This window comes from Cottoperca gobio, chromosome 5, assembly GCF_900634415.1.
Source record: "Cottoperca gobio chromosome 5, fCotGob3.1, whole genome shotgun sequence".
NCBI classification, from domain to species: domain Eukaryota; kingdom Metazoa; phylum Chordata; class Actinopteri; order Perciformes; family Bovichtidae; genus Cottoperca; species Cottoperca gobio.
The window spans coordinates 13,157,349-13,179,882 of record NC_041359.1 but is presented as its reverse complement, the minus strand read 5'-3'; the positions used below and the strand labels follow the sequence as shown (position 1 = coordinate 13,179,882).

Here is a 22,534-nt window from a genome sequence, read left to right as displayed (position 1 = left end):
TCCAACAAAGATTAGATTTAAAAGGATAGCTTGACATTTTCGACGTTTTGAATTTAACTTTCTTGGCGTTGTTTTCTTCTCTCTGCACAAAATGTGTTGAGAAAGATACTGTATTGATAGTGTAGTTAATCACATTAACGGCTTGTTGCAATCGGTGCACTCACACTCTCCATCTAATGGCCGCTCTTGTCCACCTGCTAACAAGGCTTTGATAGAGAATGCTTAATAATGTGTTAATGTGCCTGACAAAGGCTAAAATATATTTCCCTGCAGTGAATAAGAACATTTTAGTGAACTACAATCTATTGTGTGAACCCAGGGTCTAAGGAAGGTGTCGTACTGTATGATGTGAAGGTGAAATGTAACATTTGACCTTCAGTAACTTGGTTGCGATCAACAATGTCAAGGTTTTACTTTTCTGTGTTTTGTATTTTTAGTAAATTGAACATTAAATGAAGCAAATACACAAATAAGCAAATACGATAGAAGGATTCTAAGCAATATGTGGAAATTTGGCAAACTTCTTTAAAAGCTCTCTCTAGTGAGTGATATATTTGCTTTCAATGTTTGCTTAAACAGCTCAATATTTTGAAACCACAATTTTTTAAGAAACAATAAAAAGAGACATATGTTCGTGTTCCTTTAACTGCAGCTGCTATCAGCCAGAGGTTAGAACGGAGAGGGTGAGGGAGAAAAGTAATCTAAAATCTCATTAATCATTAAAACCCAGTCAGGGTACTGGCCCATGTTCACCTAGTAATTGGACATATCTGGTTAATGTTCAGCTGTGTGTCTCACAGACACAGACAAGAGTATAAATACTTTATACCGAGTTTGCGGTAAATAACAGAATGAATGCCTTTTCCTAATGACCAATGATTACATCAGGAAGACACTTCCTGTCATTGGCTAATGAGGGGAAGGAACAAATGGTGTCATCTGCACAGTCCGCTAAGTGTTTGGGAGAATAGGCTCCCAGCTACATGAAAACATCATGCTAAACAACTAAATGACCAGCTGAAAACCATGAGGGATGTATTGTAGTTTTAAATGATCATGTATACATAAGACTTAAGGTATTAGCTTTATAAAACATATCAAAAGATGATAGGTAGGCATTACTTGTTTCCACTTTGCATGGTTTGTCTTCCTTACTGTTTTTAAAGTAATTCAGTAGTTCCACAATCTGAATTATGAGTCAGTTCTGTTCAGAGAGTGCAAAACACTTTGTACTTTAACAAGGCATGTAGTCATATATTTAGTATTCAAGGCATATTTCTTTCCTAAAATAAGAGTGTTATCTGGCCAAGGGGCATAAGTAATTCCACATGTTTATTATAAGTTTCTTTTGTTTCACGACATTTACACAAATTAATTTGAATGTTGTGTTCTACTAACAATGCTGCCTTTTATTCGCAGAGATTCCATGGAGGTATAGCCTGACGCGAGTTCCTACGCACAAGGACAGTTGCTGGCATGGGCTGCCCAACGTTGGCATGAACGGGCTACGGTTGGCACGTCTTGGCCTGGACGTGGCTAAGGACCAGCTGCCCTCTCTCTGGTCCTTGGGTTCTCCCGCAGGCAAGGACATATGCCAGAGGGAGAGCTGGCAACTTTACTTCCTCTTCCACCTGGGGCTCTCCTTAATCCATCCCTCCTGTTCCTTCCCCTGCTCTTCCACTTTCTTCCTCTTCTCTTATCTCAACCCCACCCTTTTACTGCTCTGTCTTTCTGTCCCTGTTTTTATATTTGATATCCTGTCTTTCCTTCTCTCATTCCCCTATATCTCTATCCTCTGGATGACATTCTCCTCTTCCTCACTATCGGTCTCCACAGTAACCTTCTCGTTCCCTCTTAGCATGTAGGAGTGGGTGATATTCTAGCTCTCCACATGACTGTACCAGCCAACTGGGCTAAGGCCTGGAGGCATGCTGGAGGGCAGTAATACAGTCTTCCAGTCCATGATGAAGACAATTGTCACGCGAGTGTGGTTTCTCTTGTGTCTTATTGTATAATTTTCCCATCTTCTTAAATTTGCACATACCCTTGCTTTGACCCCCCCCCCCCTTCCATTTGCTTTGATTTACTTCCTCCTCATTTCTTGTCATGTCATAAGCCTCAAAATCAAACCAAATGTGTTTTCCAAAATATCTTGTAACAGTGACAATACTGATATAGCCTTTCTTGTTTTTTTTTTTTTTTTTTCACTAATAATTTATATTTATAGCAATACAATTATTATTATTTTTAAACCAAATACACCAACTAAATTACCACTATTATAAAATTCTGTCCATGGTGCTAATAACAAAGCAAATCTAAGCTTTCCTGCACCTTACTTTAACTTTTTCTGTTTTCTATTTTTAATTAAAAACACATTATTTTGTCACAGACATGCAAAGCTCCACATATAAAAATATTGCTTTACCCTGGACGTTGCCTGTGGTGTGATTGGCAGGTTATTAATTAGCTAATTTCAGTTGAAAAGAGACTGTTACAGTAGATTCATAACCTCATATCTTAGGTGTACTGATCAGCATTCAGCCCAGGCAGTTACATGTTGAAGGGGGTGAGGCTGCTCGGTCAGGTGGTTAAAAGCTCGTTAGGCTCAAACATACATAGCTGTGGGGTTTCTGTTACTTTCAAAGCTGTACACCAAACTATGTTTCCATACCAACGTCGGCCACATGGATTTATTAATGTGGGAGTTTTGAGGTTGTTTGAAGTCTCTATTGCCCTTCTTTATTTTATTTACATCAAATAGAAACTCCCACACCATCCTGACATCTGGGCTCGCATGAGAAACATCTTTGAAAGCTCTGCACGGTACATCACATGTGTACCTATCTATTGTTAAAGAAAAAAGATAGTGTTGGAATACGTTTCCTGGAGCTTTAACTCTGCCTTGATTAACCATTTCACAAATAGCATTTTGAAAGTCAATCACTCAAATTTACTAATCTCCTCAAGGCAACACAGTAACTAAAACGTTTATTTTTTTTTTTTTACAGATTATCAGCTTTATTACTACTGACTTCACATTCTCTCAATAAATCTTTTGTATTTAATATAAACTGGTGTAGAAAAAACCCGAAACACAGTAACTGAAAGCATGAAATCTATCATGTCATGTGTGAGGGAAACGCAGGGAGCCCATTAAGCTTTGTGCCTTTGAAACTTCAAAGCATTGTCATTCTAATGTAATGACGACTTCTCTTTCACTGCCATCTCAGCAACACTGTCAAGTCTGTAAGCAAGTGCTGAACACAGAACGAGAGAACAAAAGAAGGACATACTTCTGCTGAAGATGTCTCTGCTTCCTCCACTGATTCTATGCTTCAGTGTCCAAAACTATTCCATAGGGACACCGGGTTGCTTCAAGTTTAAGACAACCAAGACGCTCTCATCTCTCCTCCATGTTGTGCAAACAAGCACGCAACGTCCAGATGACAAAAGCACTGTGAGCCAAAGCCAATTATAGCAGGACCTCTCTTCTCACAACTGAACACAAATAAGGTAGTTCATTTAATTACAAGAGCGACAGATGGAGTATTTTAATATTTAACATGAGCTGAATGTTGTTTCTCTATTATCTAAGTTTCAACATCAGAAACATCCTGTCAAGTCTATTTGTGTATCTATTTGTGTGTGTGTGTGTGTGTGTGTGTGTGTGTGTGTGTGTGTGTGTGTGTGTGTGTGTGTGTGTGTATTTTCTACCTTTCTTGTCCCTATACAATGACCTGAGCAGGTGGTTGAAGCAACATGAGACTCCCAGGACACTCACACAGCCATGCTAAACACAGTGTGCCACTGTGCTGCGAGAACATACACCTGTGATCTGAATACCTCCTACTGTACAGTGTGAGTATGCTTGAAATGACAGATGTGTGTCTGTGTGTGCATCTGCGAACGTCTTTTTTCTTTTTACATTCTAAGCTTCGATTGAAGCTTTGGAATTAAGTTTTGAATGTCTGTTGAATCCTCTTGCATAATATTCAGTTTGAATAAAGTGATTCATAGTTTTACATAAACAAACAGTCTTCTTATAGACCCATATCATTTGTCTCATACATAATGTAAAAACTAAGAATGTGAAGTGAAAGTTGAAAGAATAAAAGTACGGCTAATTGAACTTGTTGCTATGAGGCTCTTGCTAGTGGCGATGCCGCATGTTCCTCTGAAATATGACGTCAGTGTATTGACGTCACTGAATGCCGTCAACAAATTGCTCTGTAGCATGCTCGACTTGTCTGCAAGAGACAAGCCGGGCAAACTGGTGTGCTTCTTTTTATGCATGTGTGCACGCATCCTTTTCAGAATATATGAATAAGTGTAAATGTGCACATGAATACAGCATCTACGAGCATCTGCGTGTTTAGTGTGAGTGTGCTCATACTGTATGTGTGCATGGATTCGTTGTGTAAATGTATGTGAATTTCCCCCCTTGAGGATGAGGCTTCTCCACTTTAGAGTCGGTATGTGCTGACAGAAGAAGCAGAGCCATACCATTGGCTGTATTATAAAGCTAGAGAGGCAGTAGGGGGACTGATACGGGTATCAAAGCCTGCCTCTTTGCCTTTGTGCCTTTGTGTGGTGGCCATCAAAGACTTCCATAGCCACCCTGGCATCCCACAGGATTGGCCTGTTATATAAGAACACACCAGCCAGCATACTGCAGGGCTGGAGTGGCGCTGAGGGAATGGGGGCGGCTGGGGGAGTGAGAGGGGGATGTACTAAATATTCCTCTGAAATTTCCCTTTTTTGCATCCTGCTTTCCGAGTTAACTTCACTCCTTAATTAAGTCTGTCTTTCTTCGTCTTGCTTTCCTTTTGCGCCTTTCCTTTACTCTACTAAGAGCTCTCAGTAAATCAATGTATTCATGCTGACATGTACTGTACTCTACTATTTATGGGCTAGAGTTTGTGTTCCTTACTACCGTATATTGCCTCATGTATGTTCTGTGGATATACTGTATGTATGCATGCAGGGATTTGGATGTATGTGTATAAATGCAATGTTGTCAGTTAGGTTGATAGTACAGTACATGCTTTAGGTAATTACTATTGATGGAAGGTATATACGCTGAGCTCATTTGAAGTTCACCCCAAGTTTAAATTCTACTTCAGGTAATTTATTTTATGAATGAAGAGATTATAAAACAGAGTGAATGTGCCATTTAATCCACCAAGTCTAAGCTGCACTCTGTCGGTGCTTGATTCAGTTGAGCTAAGCAGCTATGAAGGTACAATAGTCTGATGTAATGCTGCAATGCATTCCTCCAGGTTTTTCAAAAGGGATAACATCTTGTTAATGTAGCACGTCTTTGTAAAGAATTTCTGCGGGAAAAGGGAAACTCGTAGTTTCATCAACAAAACAAAACAAAACAAATTCACCACTTGAACCAAGTGGCTAAATACGACAATCACAGACCTGGATAATGTTTTAATCTATTTTAATATGTCTTTACAGTAATGTGTTACTAGGGCTTTTCTCTTGGCTACCACTCCCATCTAGTACGGTCACTTCCAGACACAAATCACCAGAATATAACGTGCCTCGTTAGTGCGGCTATGGAGGTTAAGTTTTTGGCTCGGCCTGATTTGGTGGAACGGTGCAGCATGGGCCAAGGAAGAACCCATCACATTTTGGACCGGTTCGAAATGACTGGCTGGATACACAAACTAACTTCCCGATTGCGAAAATTCACGTGAACGCCCCCTCAAGTTGGAACAACAACTCTTTTATAGCGTCCATGTTATTTCCACACTATGACTTAAAGCTTATGGGCACATCGAGTCGGAAGAACGACTTCCCAACTCAGGTAATGGGAGCGTCCGTAGAGCAGCAATGGCCTTGGCGGAGGTCTGAGATCTCTGAGTGCCATTCTAGTTCGTACTTATTCTCCAATGTTTGTCTTTGCTGCGTTACAACCAAGCATTTAGACGTGTAGTGTTATGCACAAATGTGTGGAAAGATATCTGATTTTCATAGTTAGCTTGTTAGTTTTTAATATAATATTGTTTTTCTTAAATATGAACAAATAAGGCTTTATTTTGCACAATTTACAAATAAAACACCTCATATTGTATTATATTATATATAGAAAGTGAAGCATTGTGAACAAGTGTGAGATAAAATTTGACCTGCCTTCACAATAAACCTCTATTTAAACAGTCCTTTCAACTTCCTGCTTTTCAAACACAGGGAGAAAGTAGGGCTACATGAGGAGAAATATGCCATGTACAGTGATAAGGAATTAAATTATATTAGTTGCTGTTTATATGCATGTATTTAGAGAGGTGCTCTGTATGTAGCAATAATGTTTTTTAAATCACTGTGCAAACTGGCATAACCGCCGGTAGACACACAATTATGCTACTTGTACGCCTGCAATAACTGCATTACTTGAGTGTATCTACTGTGCTGACAAAACAGTGTTAACACTAGAGTAGACACAAATATGCAGCCATTCATCTTAGAAACCCAGTGACAACCAACACTCCGTTTTCACCAAGATCGTGCCTCGAGGGGTAGGAAGTGAAATCTGTGGGATCCTTTATCGCAGATGTCCCATGATGCTCAGCTCATTCCCTATGCAAGTTCCATAAGGGCATTTGTCAGTTGGTCGGCCATCAATGAATAGACTCTAAAGGGGCTTACAAGAATAGTGACACACAGGCCAGCATATATCGGGCATCTCTCTCTCTCTCTCTCTCTCTCTCTCTCTCTCTCTCTCTCTCTCTCTCTCTCTCTCTCTTCTCTCTCTCTCTCTCATTGTATAAAGATTTAATTGGCTTGGAGAAAATCTGTCTTTGCTGCATTCACTGTAAACAAGAGACAATCTCCAGCACTTAGACAGATTGGATTCAATTACAGTCTGCTATGCTCAGAATATCAGATAAGACAAAATTACACAACCGTTCTCAAGGTGACAAGTTGAGTGAATGCCTGATGAATCTGGAGCAGCAGCCAAGGACACAGACTGCCTGCTTCACCAAGAAGAAAGCACTGCAGAACTGTCTCACTGTTTCAGGGATGCTCTCATCATATGGTTTCACCGCTCACACAGAGGCAGCTGAAATCTATGCAGCTAACTCCAGATATAAGTCTAAGCTTCATTTAAGAGAACATCTTGAATATTGTGATATGGGTTCATTGAGAGTGCCACTTATGATATACAGTGTAAAAAGGGAATGGTATATATGTTGTTTCAAATTCCATATGAAACGCTTCATTACCATTTGTATGTTTAGATGCAGTAACAACAGAAACAACATGTCCCCTATATTCATGTTCAACCCTGAGAGGTAAGGCCTCTAAAGTATCGTCTACAATGGCTACCATTACAGGTGGCTTACCAGTATCTTGGTGGTATAGGCGCTGTTGAGGGAGATGGAATTGACCAGTAATTCCATTGATTTGGCTGGCAGAGCTCCAGGATCTGGGACTTCCTTGTAGTGCACATCTCCGATGTAACACTGCACAACCGTCATGCGGTTGGTGGTCAGCGTGCCTGTCTTGTCAGAGCAGATGGCTGTAGCATTGCCCATCGTTTCACATGCATCCAGGTGACGCACCAGGTTGTTGTCTTTCATCATTTTCTGTTGGTAGGAAACAACATGACGGTCATGTGCTGCAACGTATATTTGAAAATGCTTTAAAATATTTGGAATATTAGATGGATGACTGAATTAGCTTAACAGGCACTGTGAACGCTTCAATGGTGATACAGGCCACAATATTTAAAACAAGTGATGCTTAGTTCTAATTGTATTAAAGAAAGCCAAAGTGCATATATCAGCATATTTTATGGTACACTGTAGTAAAAGTTAGAGAATTGACAAAGTACTTAATGTGTATAATGTGTAAACGGACAGCCTTGACAGCAGAGGTACAGCAGTGCCATAAGCACTGTATGTCTTTCACTAATTTGTCCTCACCTTGACAGAGTAGGCGAGGGAGATGGTGACAGCCAGCGGCAGCCCCTCCGGCACGGCCACCACCAACACGGTCACACCGATGATGAAGAACTTGACAAAGTACTGGACATAGACGGGAGTGCACTCTGGCATCCAAGGCAGTTTCTGCATCACAAAGTTATCGATGGCAAAGTACAGGACCAGGATGATGACTGTGACGGCTGACATGAGCAAACCTGAAAATACATACAAAAGGTTGTCAGCTGAGCGACGGAGTCTGAGTGAAAGGTCACTTTATGTTAAGATTTATAATTTATTCTGTAAGATACATGTTGGACAAACTGCAATATGCAACAAACTGCAGACTCCCTTGTGTGTGTTGGCCATTTCCACAAGGGACAAGATTGGACAGACCCTAACCATAACCACTTATCCCTCTAAATGTGTTTCTTCATCATTCCTCATGACAATATGTCAACTTGGGTAGGAAACATAATCCCATGCTCAGGACGGGTTTTAATTTGTCAGAGCTAAAGATAAGTGAAGAGACTGGACAGTCAGATGCTATCATCAAATACAGCAGGTTGATTTCTGTTCTGTGTGTGCATCCATACACAGATAATGAGACACACCTGAAGTCATTATTATTATTATTATTAAAAGTGTACAGAGAGCAGAGAAGCTGCAGTAATATGAAAAACACAGGGACACGTGCAAGAGGGTCACAGACCATAAAGTGTATTAAGACCAAACATTTTCTGCCAGACCTGCACGACGGCCATATGATCTCACAGTGCTGCTTGCTTGCTAATCCATCTACAGTATTTCATTGTTCTGACACCACATCCTTAATTCCACTTACACCAACAGTCTGATGTAACAGCTCGCTGTAAAAACAAGAACTTCTTTAAGGGATTCTCAGAAAAGGAGAAACCGTTTACTTAGAAAAACAAGAAAATAACCCTCTCAAAGAAATCTTTGGCACCTATTTCAAGGAACCACAATTCTTCCAGACTGATCCACAAACCCCTGCAACTTTGCATGAAATATTTTAGGTATGTAATATTCATGGCTATCTTTTGTTCAACAGTAGTCCTGCTATGTTGCAGCTGCGAGGACACCCACAGCGTGGGCATAAATGGCATGTGGGCATCTGTTACTAAAAATGCTTGCCGGTACAGACACACTGCAAGTGTTTTAGACATCACCTCCTTGGTGCCATACATTGCTATAAATGGTATAACAAACAACTGATTGCGGCATGGATTATAACATTGCAGAAGTGACAAAGTATAATGCAGTCACAGCTGTAATGATTAAGTCCCTAGAGGGAAGGTGATTTAGAGAAATAAAGTGAACAGGCTCTTCGACAGTTCCATAACTCAGACACTTTGGCGTTCTTCTCAACTGCTTTGATTGCTTTAAGTGACCAAGAAGTCAGTGCAGCATCTTGCTCAGATGGACAGGATGATGGTTCAGTGCCTTGTTGTCCCTGATTTAACTGCCTGACTGAGCGATGGATTTAACCGCGTGCAAATTGCTGTACCTGCTTTGCCAATCTGGACAGCCAGTTTGGTCAGCTTCCCTTGGAGCACGGACTTTTCTTTCTTCGAACCGGATACCTTCTTCTTCTCTTTCTCGTCGGACTCTCCACCTTCAGCACTCTTTAGAGGCTGCATCTCCATGGCAGCGGCTCCATCCTGCTTCTTTACTGTAAACACCACAAAGAAAGACAGCAGCAACGTTAAAAATGTAGATTAGACCCAGGGAGTGAGGAGGAACAGGGAGCCACGCTTCAAAACCCAGGTGATACACCAGCACAGACATGAAGTTTACATTTAAAACCAAGAAGAGATCACATGACATCCCATGACACAATAGGAAATAATTGGTATGTATTAAGCTTGCACATACAATAATAAGAATTGTTTGTTTGTCCCTGCATTGTCTTCTTAGTAAAATCAAAGAGGTTGTGAACCCTGTTTCTATATACGGTATTAAAATGCATGATACTGTAGGTCTTCTTTTGCTATAGAAGGGGAAACACTGTGTTTCTTAGCATTCATGCTATTTTTCATCACAAAAACATATTTACAGTAAATCATGAATAATTCATTGGTCCTAAATCCAAGGCCACAGATTATTTAGAAGCCTGTTTAGCATTTGCAGAAAATGAGGCAAAGGAAACCTTGTATTTAGTGTAGCACATTTCACACACAAGGAAAGCTCAATTTGCTTTACATAAGAAATTCAAAGAACCAGACAAATAAATAAAAATAAATATATTTTTAAATAAATCTTAGAGGGATAGTAGAAAAAATGCATCATTCAAAACAACTAAGACACAAATTAAAATAAATTAAAATAGAGAATATGTTGGTTTTCAGTCTAAAATAATCTCAAGCCTTCTGGAGGTTCGTTTCAATGTGTAGCATAATAATAAAACTTCAGTTTTAGTTGTTTGGTTTTTACTTACAGACCGGTTTCAATTGACCTTGGCGGTAGAGGATTCAAATTCTTAAAGCAAGACAAAAGTATATTTTAGCCTTAACCCATTGAGTGATGTACAGCATTAGATATATAGATATATACAGTGCTTGTAACTGTATACTTTACTGGAAGACAGAGCTGAGATCTAAAGTGAAGAAAGCTTCTATTCTGGCAATAACATGATCACAGAACTGCATGGGAAATTGTCAACAGAATAAAAAAGAAACTCTATATTGTTGAGAGCTCATCTCTTATCATCATAATGACAAGAAACTATAGTGATCATTGAAAAGCCCTCAGTAGTACAACCTTGTATAAGAATGTGATCATAAATTTTACTGAAACAGAACATCTCGGGAAAGAGGCTGGAACACAACTGCTGTATGCTGCCGACTGTGACGTAAAAAAATGAACTGCTTCCACTTGTCAAAACGTCCAAATCCAAATGCAAACACACAGTGATATATGTATGTTACATAAACGGGATCTCTCTTCACACCTTGAGATTACTTGATATTCTATCTACTGTAGGAACTGTTTTATAATGTCGCAAAATCAAGATTTTCTTTTTCTGTAAAAGAAAAACAAAACAAATAAAGCTATTAAGGCTGTTAAACCCTCAATGACCCTCACATACACAGACAGTACAGTGCTTCTCTGTTAATGTAGCCCATTACCAAGAATCATTTCAGCGCAGTTTTCCAAACACAATGAGGCATTGGTTTGATGCTCACGAAAAAAACATTTATTGTTGAACAGATGTCTCTCTGGTTGTACATTTAGTTTTGTTTTTCCAGCCCACTGACACAAGATAGAAAGTGTCCAAATCCAACTGTACGTGGCACAAGAGCCAGATTACACCCTTGATGTTAATACGAGCTCAGGACAAAGGTTCATCTTCTGAAAGCTACATTTTGAGCAATGATGACTTGACTTGCTCAGCTTGTGTCTGTTATTCCATCTCACCACACTTTGTTTCAACAGAGGAATCCCATTTTGACATGACACAAATGCTGAGATTTAGTAAATCGACTTGAAGGTTAAATAAACCAAATAAGAAGTCGTAAGGATGCCAATATTTTCCAAGTTTGAGTTTTTAGATGGCAGAAGAAATATTGGTATTTTTCACTTGACAAGTTCCTGGCAGTTGTCAATTAATCTATTAGTTGATTCAAAGATGTATCTTTAATTTAAATATATATTTATTAAGAAAACACAAACATTTAGAATGTACAAATGTGCTTTCTTTGGCTGTGTCATATTATTTATAGTTTGTCAGACACATTAATATGTCTGAAGGCATCACTTTGATAACCTGGGATGAGCACTCTTTTCTAACACTGCTGATAGATGATAGATTAAAACATTGCTGTAGTTACACCCGTGAAGGACATAATCAAAAACATCAACATATCCCTTTAATCCCGAAAAATTCACGAAACAGTGGAAAAGGGAAACCAGGATGCGGCATATCACTTGAATACTAGGAGGACGGTTTGGAGTGTTTTTGGTGGGAAAGGGGAGCCCGAGTGAGGCAGACACAGTAGATGAGGGACAGGTTTCTGTTCTCTCACAGAGAACAAGACAAGTCAACAACACAACAAGAACAAGAACACCAGACCAGGGACAACACATCAGTGACAGACAGAATGAAGAGGAGGGATTTTTCTACCCTAATATGACTGCAGGTAAAACCTGGGTCAAACACTGACATTCTCTGGGATTTACTTACTCAGTGAAAGACTTTGTCAAAGTCTCTAGAAATGTAGACTAGCACTGCACAATAACTTGAGACAGTGAGGTATTAAGAGTGTAGAATATAATGATGGCTGGCATAGATAAAGTAAAGTAGGGTTTTCCACCTGCATTTGACCCAGAGCTTACACCACAAACCATAGAAAGAAAAAGATGAGTAGAAGAGGAAGAGGGGGAAGGAGGAAGAGAGAAGGCAGGGGAGGAGAGAGTGAAAGATATGGTTTGGTTACCTTTAATCTGGTTGCTCTCCATATTGCCATCTTGCATTTTACCTATGATGGAGACATACAAGACAATAACAACAAAAATAACCAAGGCAGACAATTCAACAAATTATCACCACAGAGGCAGCACACCGAGTGAAAACCAAAAATCACAAACAGAGAGACAGAGAAATGGCTTTTAATACAACGTCTCTGTGACATAGAAAGGCTGGTGATATGTAAGTGATGCAGAAGCTACAGCTCCTGGCAAGGGGCGGGGCTACAGACAACTACGGTTATGTGCAGATTTTCTTGTAATAAGTGGTGGGAAATAAGCTTTTTATAGAATTGATTTTATTGCATAAGTAAATAATCAGGAAATTACAAAATGCTTAATGGGCATTTCTGGGGGGAAAAATTACATCAAAATGTATCGCTAGTGATACCATTATTATTTGTTCTAGTTTGTAACTGCACACTTTCTGCTGAATTATCCATTTTCAAATATTGTTCTGAATGACATACTCACACTATGAGCACAGGTAATTCCACACACATTATCAACAACTCGAGTCAAATCGTCAGGGAATAAAATGAGATATCAAGACATACATTAGATACAGCATTACGTTGAACACTGACAGTGGGGGGGGGGTGTACAACACACACACACACACACGGTACATACATGTAGAGTAAACGCAAACAGGAGACCGCATGCATAAGAGGAAAATTCAAAAAGCACATGCAAGATCACGCTGAGAGGGAAGCAGACTAGAGATGTGAACAATGCAGAGTGAGAGAGAGCAAGAGAAAGAAAGCCAGAAGGTAAAGCCTCCCACATGGCGAAGTTACATAAGAAAGACTGGAGGAAAATCGAAATCTAAGTTCAGGGAGAGTGAATTCATAATGCTGTTGTTGGATTCTGCTTACACAAGCAGCAAACCTAAACTTAATTTAAATGTGAGTTTCAATGGCAAAAAAAATGTTTCAAGTGCAGAATCAACCTGTCCGCACAATGTTTACAATATAAAACATAATAATTAGGACAGTATTTATTAAAAGCTGCAGTGTTGATCCCATTATCTACCCAGGCTATAATTATAGAGATATGCACTCATGTCTCAGTAGTGGGCAGGCTAGAAATGTTTATTCTTTAAGTGCTTTTGTGCTGAAATGTCGACGAGAAACTCATTTACATGGAGCTGGAAGACCAGATTTTCTTAGAATCTTTGGCATGTACATGTACGTGGAGAATAAATGCCTCATTTCACCTGCACGTCTCCATTAGTCTGTTCCTGGGAGGCACAATCAAGCTGAAGATGACAAATCGCTCTGTTCTAGCCCAGGATAGCACAAGGTCATCATTACAGTGCAAATCATCCGCCTCCTGCCTTGGGTACAAACATTTTGTGGCTGCTCTCCAAGGAGAAAACGATAAGAGAGAACCCAGTGCAAAAATGAATGAAGTTAATCTTTTGCATTTTGTCCAGCTAACACAGAAATGGAGGATTTGCACTAAGTGATCTCAGAGGACACCTAACTACAGCTCTTTAGGACTTTGTCACCATTCTTCAGCTACCGTCTTGTCTATTGTCAGAAGTATGGATTAATATAACAATAATTCATTTACTAACCGGCCAAAAACATATAAAAGCCCAACAGCACCATTTAAAGACATATTTGGGAAATATTTTTATTCATTTTCTTGCAGAGAGCTAGATGAGAATTGTGTGGTAAATATGAAACCACCACCAGCAGCCGGTTAGATCTGCATAAAGACTGGAAACAGGGGCAACAGCTAGCCAGCTAACATTTAGCCTTTAAGTAAGAAAGGGAATAAGGGTATTTCCCAAATAAACTATTCCTTTAAAAGCACAACACTTCCAAGACTTCACAAATGTTATCCTTGCTTTCCTTCACAAAATGTATATTAAAAGGCTCACTACGTCTTAGCACCACAGAGACCTCAGGAGTTTAATTTGTTCTAGTGTCCATTAAAGATGGACCACAAAACAAAACAAAACTCTAAAGTAATTTCCAATTTTTCTAAGACAGCTATGTCGTATAAACATTAAATGCCTTACAAGACAAAAGATAGAAACAGAAACACAAGACTAATTTCTACAACTACAAGAGGACGTGCATTGACAACATGGATACAAAGGGGTCCAACACAACTGAAAGAAAAGGTAGAGCGGAGCAGAAGGTGACCACCTCTGATAGGAGGCAGTTGGAGAATGGAGAAGGTAGAAGGAGTCAAAAGTCACAACAGAAAGAGGTCAGAGATCAGAGGTTTTTGTCAACCTACCATTAATTAGGCTGGCACTGCCAGGGGCATTAATGCCTGCAGCCCCATCCGTGGCTATAGTTGCGATGGGGTGGATAGGGGGATGGGAGCAGTCTAGCCAGTAAAAAATGAAGGCCGAACACAAATGAACGAAAAACACACACGCACGCGCCCGCACACAAACACACGCATGTGCACACACGAGACAATGAACAGAAATAACATGGTTATAGCACATTTGAGAGTTTCAGCATATGTATGTACACACTAAACTCTGAAGTTGGTTTAAAAATGTGTAATGTATCTATTTATGTTTATGTAATTATATGCAAGTTATGCAATTTATTAAATATTATGCCAATAAAACAAAAAAGTGTAACATTGGACAGACATGGAACATAAAATCTGAACATAACATATGTAGAAAAACTATCTAATAAAATGTGAAACCTAGAGCTACAAAAAATGTTTTAACAAATATTTGCTTCAATGTACTGAATGTACTGTATATAATCCTGCATGTGTAGTACACAACAGTGATGTATTACATTTATTGTCATTTTTGTCTTTGTTCATATATGGGAAGCTAATTTAAACCATGTTATTCATGTAATATTTTAGCATCACAAAATCAAAATGTGAGCAGAAAATCTGAAACAAATAAGATAAAAGGTGTCGCATAGCCAAACAAACTCTCCGCAAAGTAAAGAAAACTTAAAAGGGCCAATGTATTAGCAAGGGAAATACACATGTGCCAACCAGTTCAGTGATGGGGCTGATTAATTGTATTAGTGTATAAAGTATCCACATTTCCCCCCCCCCCCCTGTAGTTATAGTTATGTTTTTAAAAACCTGGAATATATCTTTTAAAGATGGGTTAATGTCTTTTGACAGCAGTCACATAAACTATGATTACAGGAAAAAGGAAATTCAATTAAAGGTTGATAATTGTTTTCCTGGGACCTTTAGGGTATCTGTGTCTAGAGTTCATTGTTTAAAGAAAACAATGATTTACAGTAGCTTGAATGTGTTTTATCTCAATTCTATACGTCATTAATTATCTCATTGATTAAACAATTGCTTTCTTTAATGACACAGCACCACATTGATTTTAGTGCATATTATTGACGCTAGATGAGCAGTGTTTTGTCAGCAAATCCATCTGAATAGCACTAAAGTCTCATCTACCAAACAACGGGTTGTATTTATGTAGCCCTAATGCAACTTTAAATATTAGTAGTATTCAGATACATGTATACAAGTATTGAGTGCATGATGTAAGATATCATTTTGTTTTAACTTGAAGGGCTTTTCAGTGAATGACAGTTCAAAGTGAATTTGGAAAGCCCAGATTGTGTGTTACACAGTGTGTTGTTGGTCCATCAGACAGCTGGGATTATTTTTCCTGGATTGATGAAACCAGGGAAAATAATTCATATACTGTTGAAGTAATTACAGGTCAAAAGTAGAACACGTGTTGTATTTCTTAGTGTTCAAATCTGAGGTAAAGTATTATTCACAGGGGAAGACATGTTTCACTTTTACCTTGTATAATGTAACAATTCTGAGACAGCACTGAAGCAAAATGCTCCAAAACATACAGTATGTTATCCGTGCTCATTACTCGGGAACCTCTTTATCAACCTACAGAGATGTCCGAAGAGTCACTGGTAACAGTGGCACGTTGTAAAAATAACATCTAACAAAAGCTTATTCTGCCTACTTCACTCTGTACTGCTGGTACATGTGCTGTACACCTGCAAGGCTGTCGCTCTCATGTCATTGTTCTGTAATAAAGAAATGAGATGAGTCTGACAGCCTTTGTTTACTCGTGGCATTCAATACGTCTTTGAAACAGGACTGCTGTTGAATGCTAGCTAGTTAGTTTGATGAGTGCAGTGCCTGTTATGTGGGGAGATGATTATGCATTGTGAAATGTGTCATCTGTCAACACTTAAAAAGATGCAGTGTTGTGAGGATGAGGCTTCTCTTTTTAAGTGAGGCATTAAAGTGGGGAAAGGGTGCTCGGCTACAGGAGAGTGGTGTAGAGTAACGGTGGTTTATTGGGAGTTATTAGAGGTTAAGGGTCAAAAGGATGAAGTACCACTCCCAGGGGTCAGAGAAAGGTGATACTCTACCTGTATTCTGGTGTCCGTCTTCCACTGCCCTTGCTTCGAGGCACATTTGGAAGGATAAGAGAGTAAGTACAATAATGCACCTGAACCCACAGAACCTGGATACTGCAGCTCACAAGTGAACCACACAATGCTAATTTCATACAGTAATTATACACAATCAGCAAAGAGGCTTACTGTCAGCTACTGTACGAGTACCTACAACAGGTTTATACAGTTCACATGAGTCGTACATTTGTGAGTTTATTGTTTATGAACCTTCTAAAAACAAGGACAGTTACAAAAACTGATATTATGCAATGATCGTACACAGTTAGACTTTCAGGACATAAGGTAATGAAATCACAGCCTTTTCAAGGGTACGTTGCTGAGCAACACTGACAAAAAAACAAAACATGACCTCAGTACTCCTGAAGAAACTGCAAGAACATCTTGCCTGTGTATCGAGGAAATTATTATTTAATGATATAATGATCTTACCTTTCTTTTCTTTCTTTTCTTTCTTCTCCTCTTCCTCTGTGCCGGCCCCCAGCAGGGTGAAGATGATTCCAGTCTGAGAGTTGACACCGACAGCAGTCACCACCATGCGCCCTGATCCCTCCATCACATGGGTTCCTGAATTTAAAAAGCGCAGCAGGGTGTTATAATAAGATGTTACTGCTAGATTAGAGTTGTATTTATTTTTTAAAGGGACATTCTTTGTATTCCTGCAATGAATGTGTGCAGATTTAATATTGAGAGAATCGACCTGTTTGGTTACCCAATCCAAAGAAATGTCAAAAGTTTCCCTATTTGAGCAATTATTCTTTTTATCCTTTCTGTACAGTATGAAAGTATTAATTGGATTACAGTGTGTTCTAATTTCAGAGTACAGATTATACTACTAAAACAGCTCGCTCCTATTGAAACAAACCCATCAGAGACTTCAAATGGTCAATCAAGAAAATGTAATTGTTTCTGTATATAAGTTATTGGTTGCTTTGGTTCTATATTGGTTATATATCACTATATCAAGTCATTATTACAGCCAAAGGACAGCACTTTATTCTAATACACTGTTTTATTTAGAATTAGAGAGAGAGCCAAAAGCAGTAAAAAAGTGTCCCTGTGCAGATGCATGCAGAGTGCACTTCACTTATGTGTATATGTATATGTATATGTACAGTACACACACACACACACACACACACACACTCAGAACACTATTAACCTTCGGAAGAGTAAGTCAATGTGGGTGAATATGAGGCTAATTAAAGAAGGCAGCAAAAAGGCACACAGCTAATTATCCGCAGATAAAAAATCCCTAAAATGTGAGATCAGATTAACCCACGTTTTTGTTATCAGTGATATTCTTTAAGAGTTCTGCAGCTGTGAAGTGTCTCTGCTGCAGCAAACCAATAAAGAGGGGGAGGCGATTACAATCCAGTCCAAGCTGTCACCAGGGTCTTCTGCATTTATATTTATATTATAATTAGGAACCTTTTGTCTTCTGTCCGAGGTAATGCCATGACTGTGACTTATATTACTTACATTTCACAAAATCTAGTTCCAATAAGTGAACATCAAAATATAAAGAAATTGAAACATTTGTCTGTCGTTGGCCGTCATTATTGAAGTAATTGTGAAAAGTCTTTCTTTTCTACACATTTAGCATTTCTACTTCTAATTTATTTGAAGGCAGTGGATGGAAATAAAAGATTGTGATATAAGATTAGTAGGTGTAACAAACCAACCCACTCTATCTTCTTATGTTAAGTTCTGGTGCACGATAAGAAATGTGAACCAGCCCACTGATTGAAAAATGCTAAAAATGTAATTGTGGGCTAGTTTCAAAGATTCATTAAATCCAAAATGCTTTCCATTCTGTAAATACAATAACACAAACGATGTAAGTAATGCATATTGATACATACACAAAGATATATTGTCAAATGTAGCAGTAAACCAGACAAAGACAGAGAAGGTGACCATGTAAGAGATGAAGAGTCTCAAAGTCGAGTCCCCTCCTCTGTTGTTGTCCCTTTGTCCTTTACACAACAACATTACATGCAGCAGACATGACTGTGACATGCAGTATGCACCCATCCATCTTGAATGAGAGCATCGTCTGGCAACATACCAGATAACAGCATGGGGTCCTTCTCTGCACACTTCTTGACGTGGTCGGACTCTCCGGTCAGTGATGACTCATCAATCTTCACGTCGTTGCCCTGGATCAACACTCCATCAGTGGGAAGCAGATCACCTGCAACAATAGAAACAGAAACAGTTGCTATCGGCAGTGGATTTATTTACATTTTCAGGAATTAGTTGATAATGCCTTAAGCAACAAACTAGTTTAAATAAATCCAAAGATTCATTATAACTAAGTTTGAGCTGATTTAAGGCAAGATACAATTGAGACCACTGTAACGTATTCTTGGTACAAGATGCCATAAAAAGAGGATAATTAAGTTCATAATATTAACATACTGTTGGTTAAATATATTTAATTGCTTAAGTTGGACTTCGTAACTTTAATCCCCCTCTGGAAATGAGGCGGAAGTCTATTTTCAGCCACTGAACCATGAAAAATAAATTTGCACAGAACAATGGACAAGCTAATCGAGGCAGTCCGTCAGCATGTGCAACCACACCGAAGTTATCAAAATGTTCTGGAAAGTTTGGTCAATTTAAGTTAACTCACTATTGTTTCAATTAAAGTCACAGCTGAAATCTAAAATGAGTTGATAGAAAAGTTTTGTAGTAGTAAGAAAGAGCAAAACTGGATAAATGTCAATATCTCAAATATAAATCGATAGTATAAATAGATACAAAATAATGTGTCATCTTTAAAGTGGCAATATACAAGTTTCTTGCTTTAACTTATCCTTATGAAGTAAATGTCAATTGCACAGTTGAATGGCTTTAGAATAATGACGCCAGCAGCGTGTAGATTGGTTCCCTATAAGCCTCACTTTCACTTTGTTATTCTGTCTGACATCTACCGGGAAAACGAAGGCATGATTTAAGGCAAAGAGCAATGAGAAACAAAATGCAGTGTGTTCTGTTCAGTTATTTTCAAATTAAAGAAGCTAGCAAATCCCTAAAGTCCCTAAAAGTATAATATAACGTCATCGTGCATTCTTTGGCAGGCGACCGACACAACCACTAAGCTAGTGGTTGTGTCGGTCGCCTGCCCACAGGCAAAGAGGAGAGGGAAAGACCCAGTGCTGTTGGCAGAAGAGCCGTGGACTGTTATTACTCTGAGCAGCATTGGGAATTAATGACAATATATTATATTTTAAATATATTTCTTGCTTTTTCCCTGAGGTTCTGAATAAGCCGCCAAATGTGTCGATAGTAGCCAACAATGTTACCACTTGGAAACGGTAGGGGGTTATGGATTAGGGAGGCATGTTTATCCATTTCAGGTGGGAAGAAATTCTTTGTAACGTAGGTCAACTTGTCACAGGAGTCACAGGACTCTATCCCGAAGTCTTGTTGAGCCGCACTGTGCAGCAGAATCAAAAAGGCCGCAGCCTTTTCTTAATATGTGCCCGTGTTTGCTTTGGGGCGATAATATGTGTAAACAGCACAGAAGGCGGAAGGTTGTGACGACAGATGCCTCTTGCAGCTCATGTTTAAAAATACTTACATTTTCCAACTTCTGTTTCAAAGCTCTGTGAACTATGAATTTGCACCAAGAAGACATTTAATCCATTTGTGTTTTCTCAACTTACTGTATGTCATAAACGGAGTAAACTCTAACACACACACACACACATACACACACACACACACACACACACACACACACACACACACACACGGACACACACACACACACACACAGTTTGACAATCTCCTCACACCTACCGTATTTGATCTGTGCAATATCCCCCACCACTATGTCCGACACGGGCAGCTGTATGACCTGGCTACCGCGGACCACCTGGAATTTCTGCTCCTGCTCGATGCGGCTCTGCAACCCACGGAACTGCTTCTCCTTTGACCAGTCGTTGAAGGCGGTCACCAGCACCACACACACCACAGACAACAGGATAGCTGCGCCCTCGATCCAGCCGGCATCCGCCTCGCCCTCGTCTTCTGCCCCACCTCCACCCGCACCGCAGACTAGTTTGGTAACGGTGACAAGAAGGTGAAAAGGAAAAGTCATAAAGATGTCATACTTTTGCTAGCACACTGTGTTTTCTTATAGACTGTAAGTATTTTGTCAACACTCACTCACACACTAGATATCAGCTCACAAGTTTTATACACAGGAATATACTGTATGCTCGTATATGGGTAGATTATGAACACACACATGGTTGCAATCAAAACTCACCCTGGGATGAGTGTGTGCAATTTCTCTTCCTATGCACAATGTTTGCAATATAAAAGGCAACTCTAAAAACAAAATAAAATAAATTCTGGCCTTCATAGAATTCCCTTCTTCTCGCCACTTCATTTATTTGCTCCACTTGAAATGAACGCCCCGCAGTCTACGGGCTGTGCACTGACAGACGGGTATTTATGGGATTGAAACAAGGCCTATTCCCAGTCCTCCTCGTGCTGCCCCATACTCTGGGAGCCATTGTTTCCTACACTCCTGGCTAGCTGACTTCAAAGGCCCCTGGTGGGGTGATTTGCTTTAGACTATAAAGCACTTGCAGCTCACAAGGGAACTAGTGCAGACCCCATATTACAGACATTACAAATGCACGGTCTCAATCAACCAAGAACTAGACTCAAAGAAGGTTTTTAGACTTACTGTTGCACTACAGATGGATTCCAATCAATATGTTCATTTAGTGGATTTACTGTGGCTACTCACAGAACATAGCCTCTTTGATCTGTAAGACCACCAGTAGCAATGCACACATATGTACTCATGCATTTATGTAGGTTGTATCACAAAGAGAGACACAATTTAGACATTTAATAATTCTATTATTATCTAATATTTTTCTTATCTAATATAATGTACTAAATATTGTTCATTGTATTTATTGAATTGTTATTATTTAGTTTTTTCTTCAGTTTTTCACGATTTTTCAGGGAGAATTAGTTCCTGATTTTGACCAGATGATTTAAGATTATGCAACATTATATTCAGCCTGACATTAGGGTGATAAGTGGAGCCTCTTATGGAATAAAAAAAAATAAAAAATAAAAAATGACCATCCATCTATTTTACTTAAAGAACCAAATACAGGTAAATTAGCGCAGAATATATTTTAAAAGTTTTAAATTAATTTAACTGTCCAGCTGTCTAAACTCACTGCAGCTTACTGACAGAAGAACAGTGAGTGTGGTAGCTGTCCATGGTTCTGATTGTACAGCTCTTTAGACATGTAGATGTGTGCACAGACTGTGTTCTTCACACAAAACCATGCAGCACAATTGTAGCTGTCCATGGTGCTGAAGTGACAATATTGTACAACAACCAGGCCAAAAGCACAACATTAAATAACTAATGCAGCTGATGGTGAAACATTTACGACTGGGTGAGATGTAAATGAATAAATAAATGTCTATAAGCTTCAAAGGCGCAACCATGTTGGTTTCTATGTCTACTTACGGTATTTTCTTTTTCAGGGATTTGTTTATTTGCATCTTGCGTGTTTGATACAGACGCAATTAAGAGCTTGCTGATTCAACTGCAGCCAGGCTGTTTCATATGTAAATGAGAATAAAGTCATCCCACCACCTTCTATTTCTGGACCGTTGAGATTTTTTTTGACCTATGAATAAACA

At 39.1% G+C, this 22,534-nt stretch overlaps 1 protein-coding gene across 8 annotated transcripts in view; it reads right to left on the bottom strand.

Annotated features, from left to right (window-relative positions):
• atp2b2 (ATPase plasma membrane Ca2+ transporting 2) overlaps window positions 1–22,534 on the bottom strand; it is an 80,907-nt gene that overhangs the window by 22,177 nt on the left and 36,196 nt on the right. For 3 of the 8 annotated variants that reach the window (XM_029431804.1, XM_029431812.1, XM_029431808.1), the window contains 9 exons: window positions 20,651–20,908; window positions 18,912–19,037; window positions 17,273–17,407; window positions 16,796–16,828; window positions 14,679–14,771; window positions 12,395–12,436; window positions 9,466–9,630; window positions 7,941–8,155; window positions 7,359–7,601 (listed from right to left, as the gene is read on the bottom strand). In XM_029431804.1, the coding sequence (XP_029287664.1) occupies window positions 7,359–7,601; window positions 7,941–8,155; window positions 9,466–9,630; window positions 12,395–12,436; window positions 14,679–14,771; window positions 16,796–16,828; window positions 17,273–17,407; window positions 18,912–19,037; window positions 20,651–20,908 (1,310 nt within the window). The remainder of the gene's footprint in view (window positions 1–7,358; window positions 7,602–7,940; window positions 8,156–9,465; window positions 9,631–12,394; window positions 12,437–14,678; window positions 14,772–16,795; window positions 16,829–17,272; window positions 17,408–18,911; window positions 19,038–20,650; window positions 20,909–22,534) is intronic. The other 5 variants (XM_029431811.1, XM_029431810.1, XM_029431806.1 and 2 more) reach the window with 4 other exon arrangements.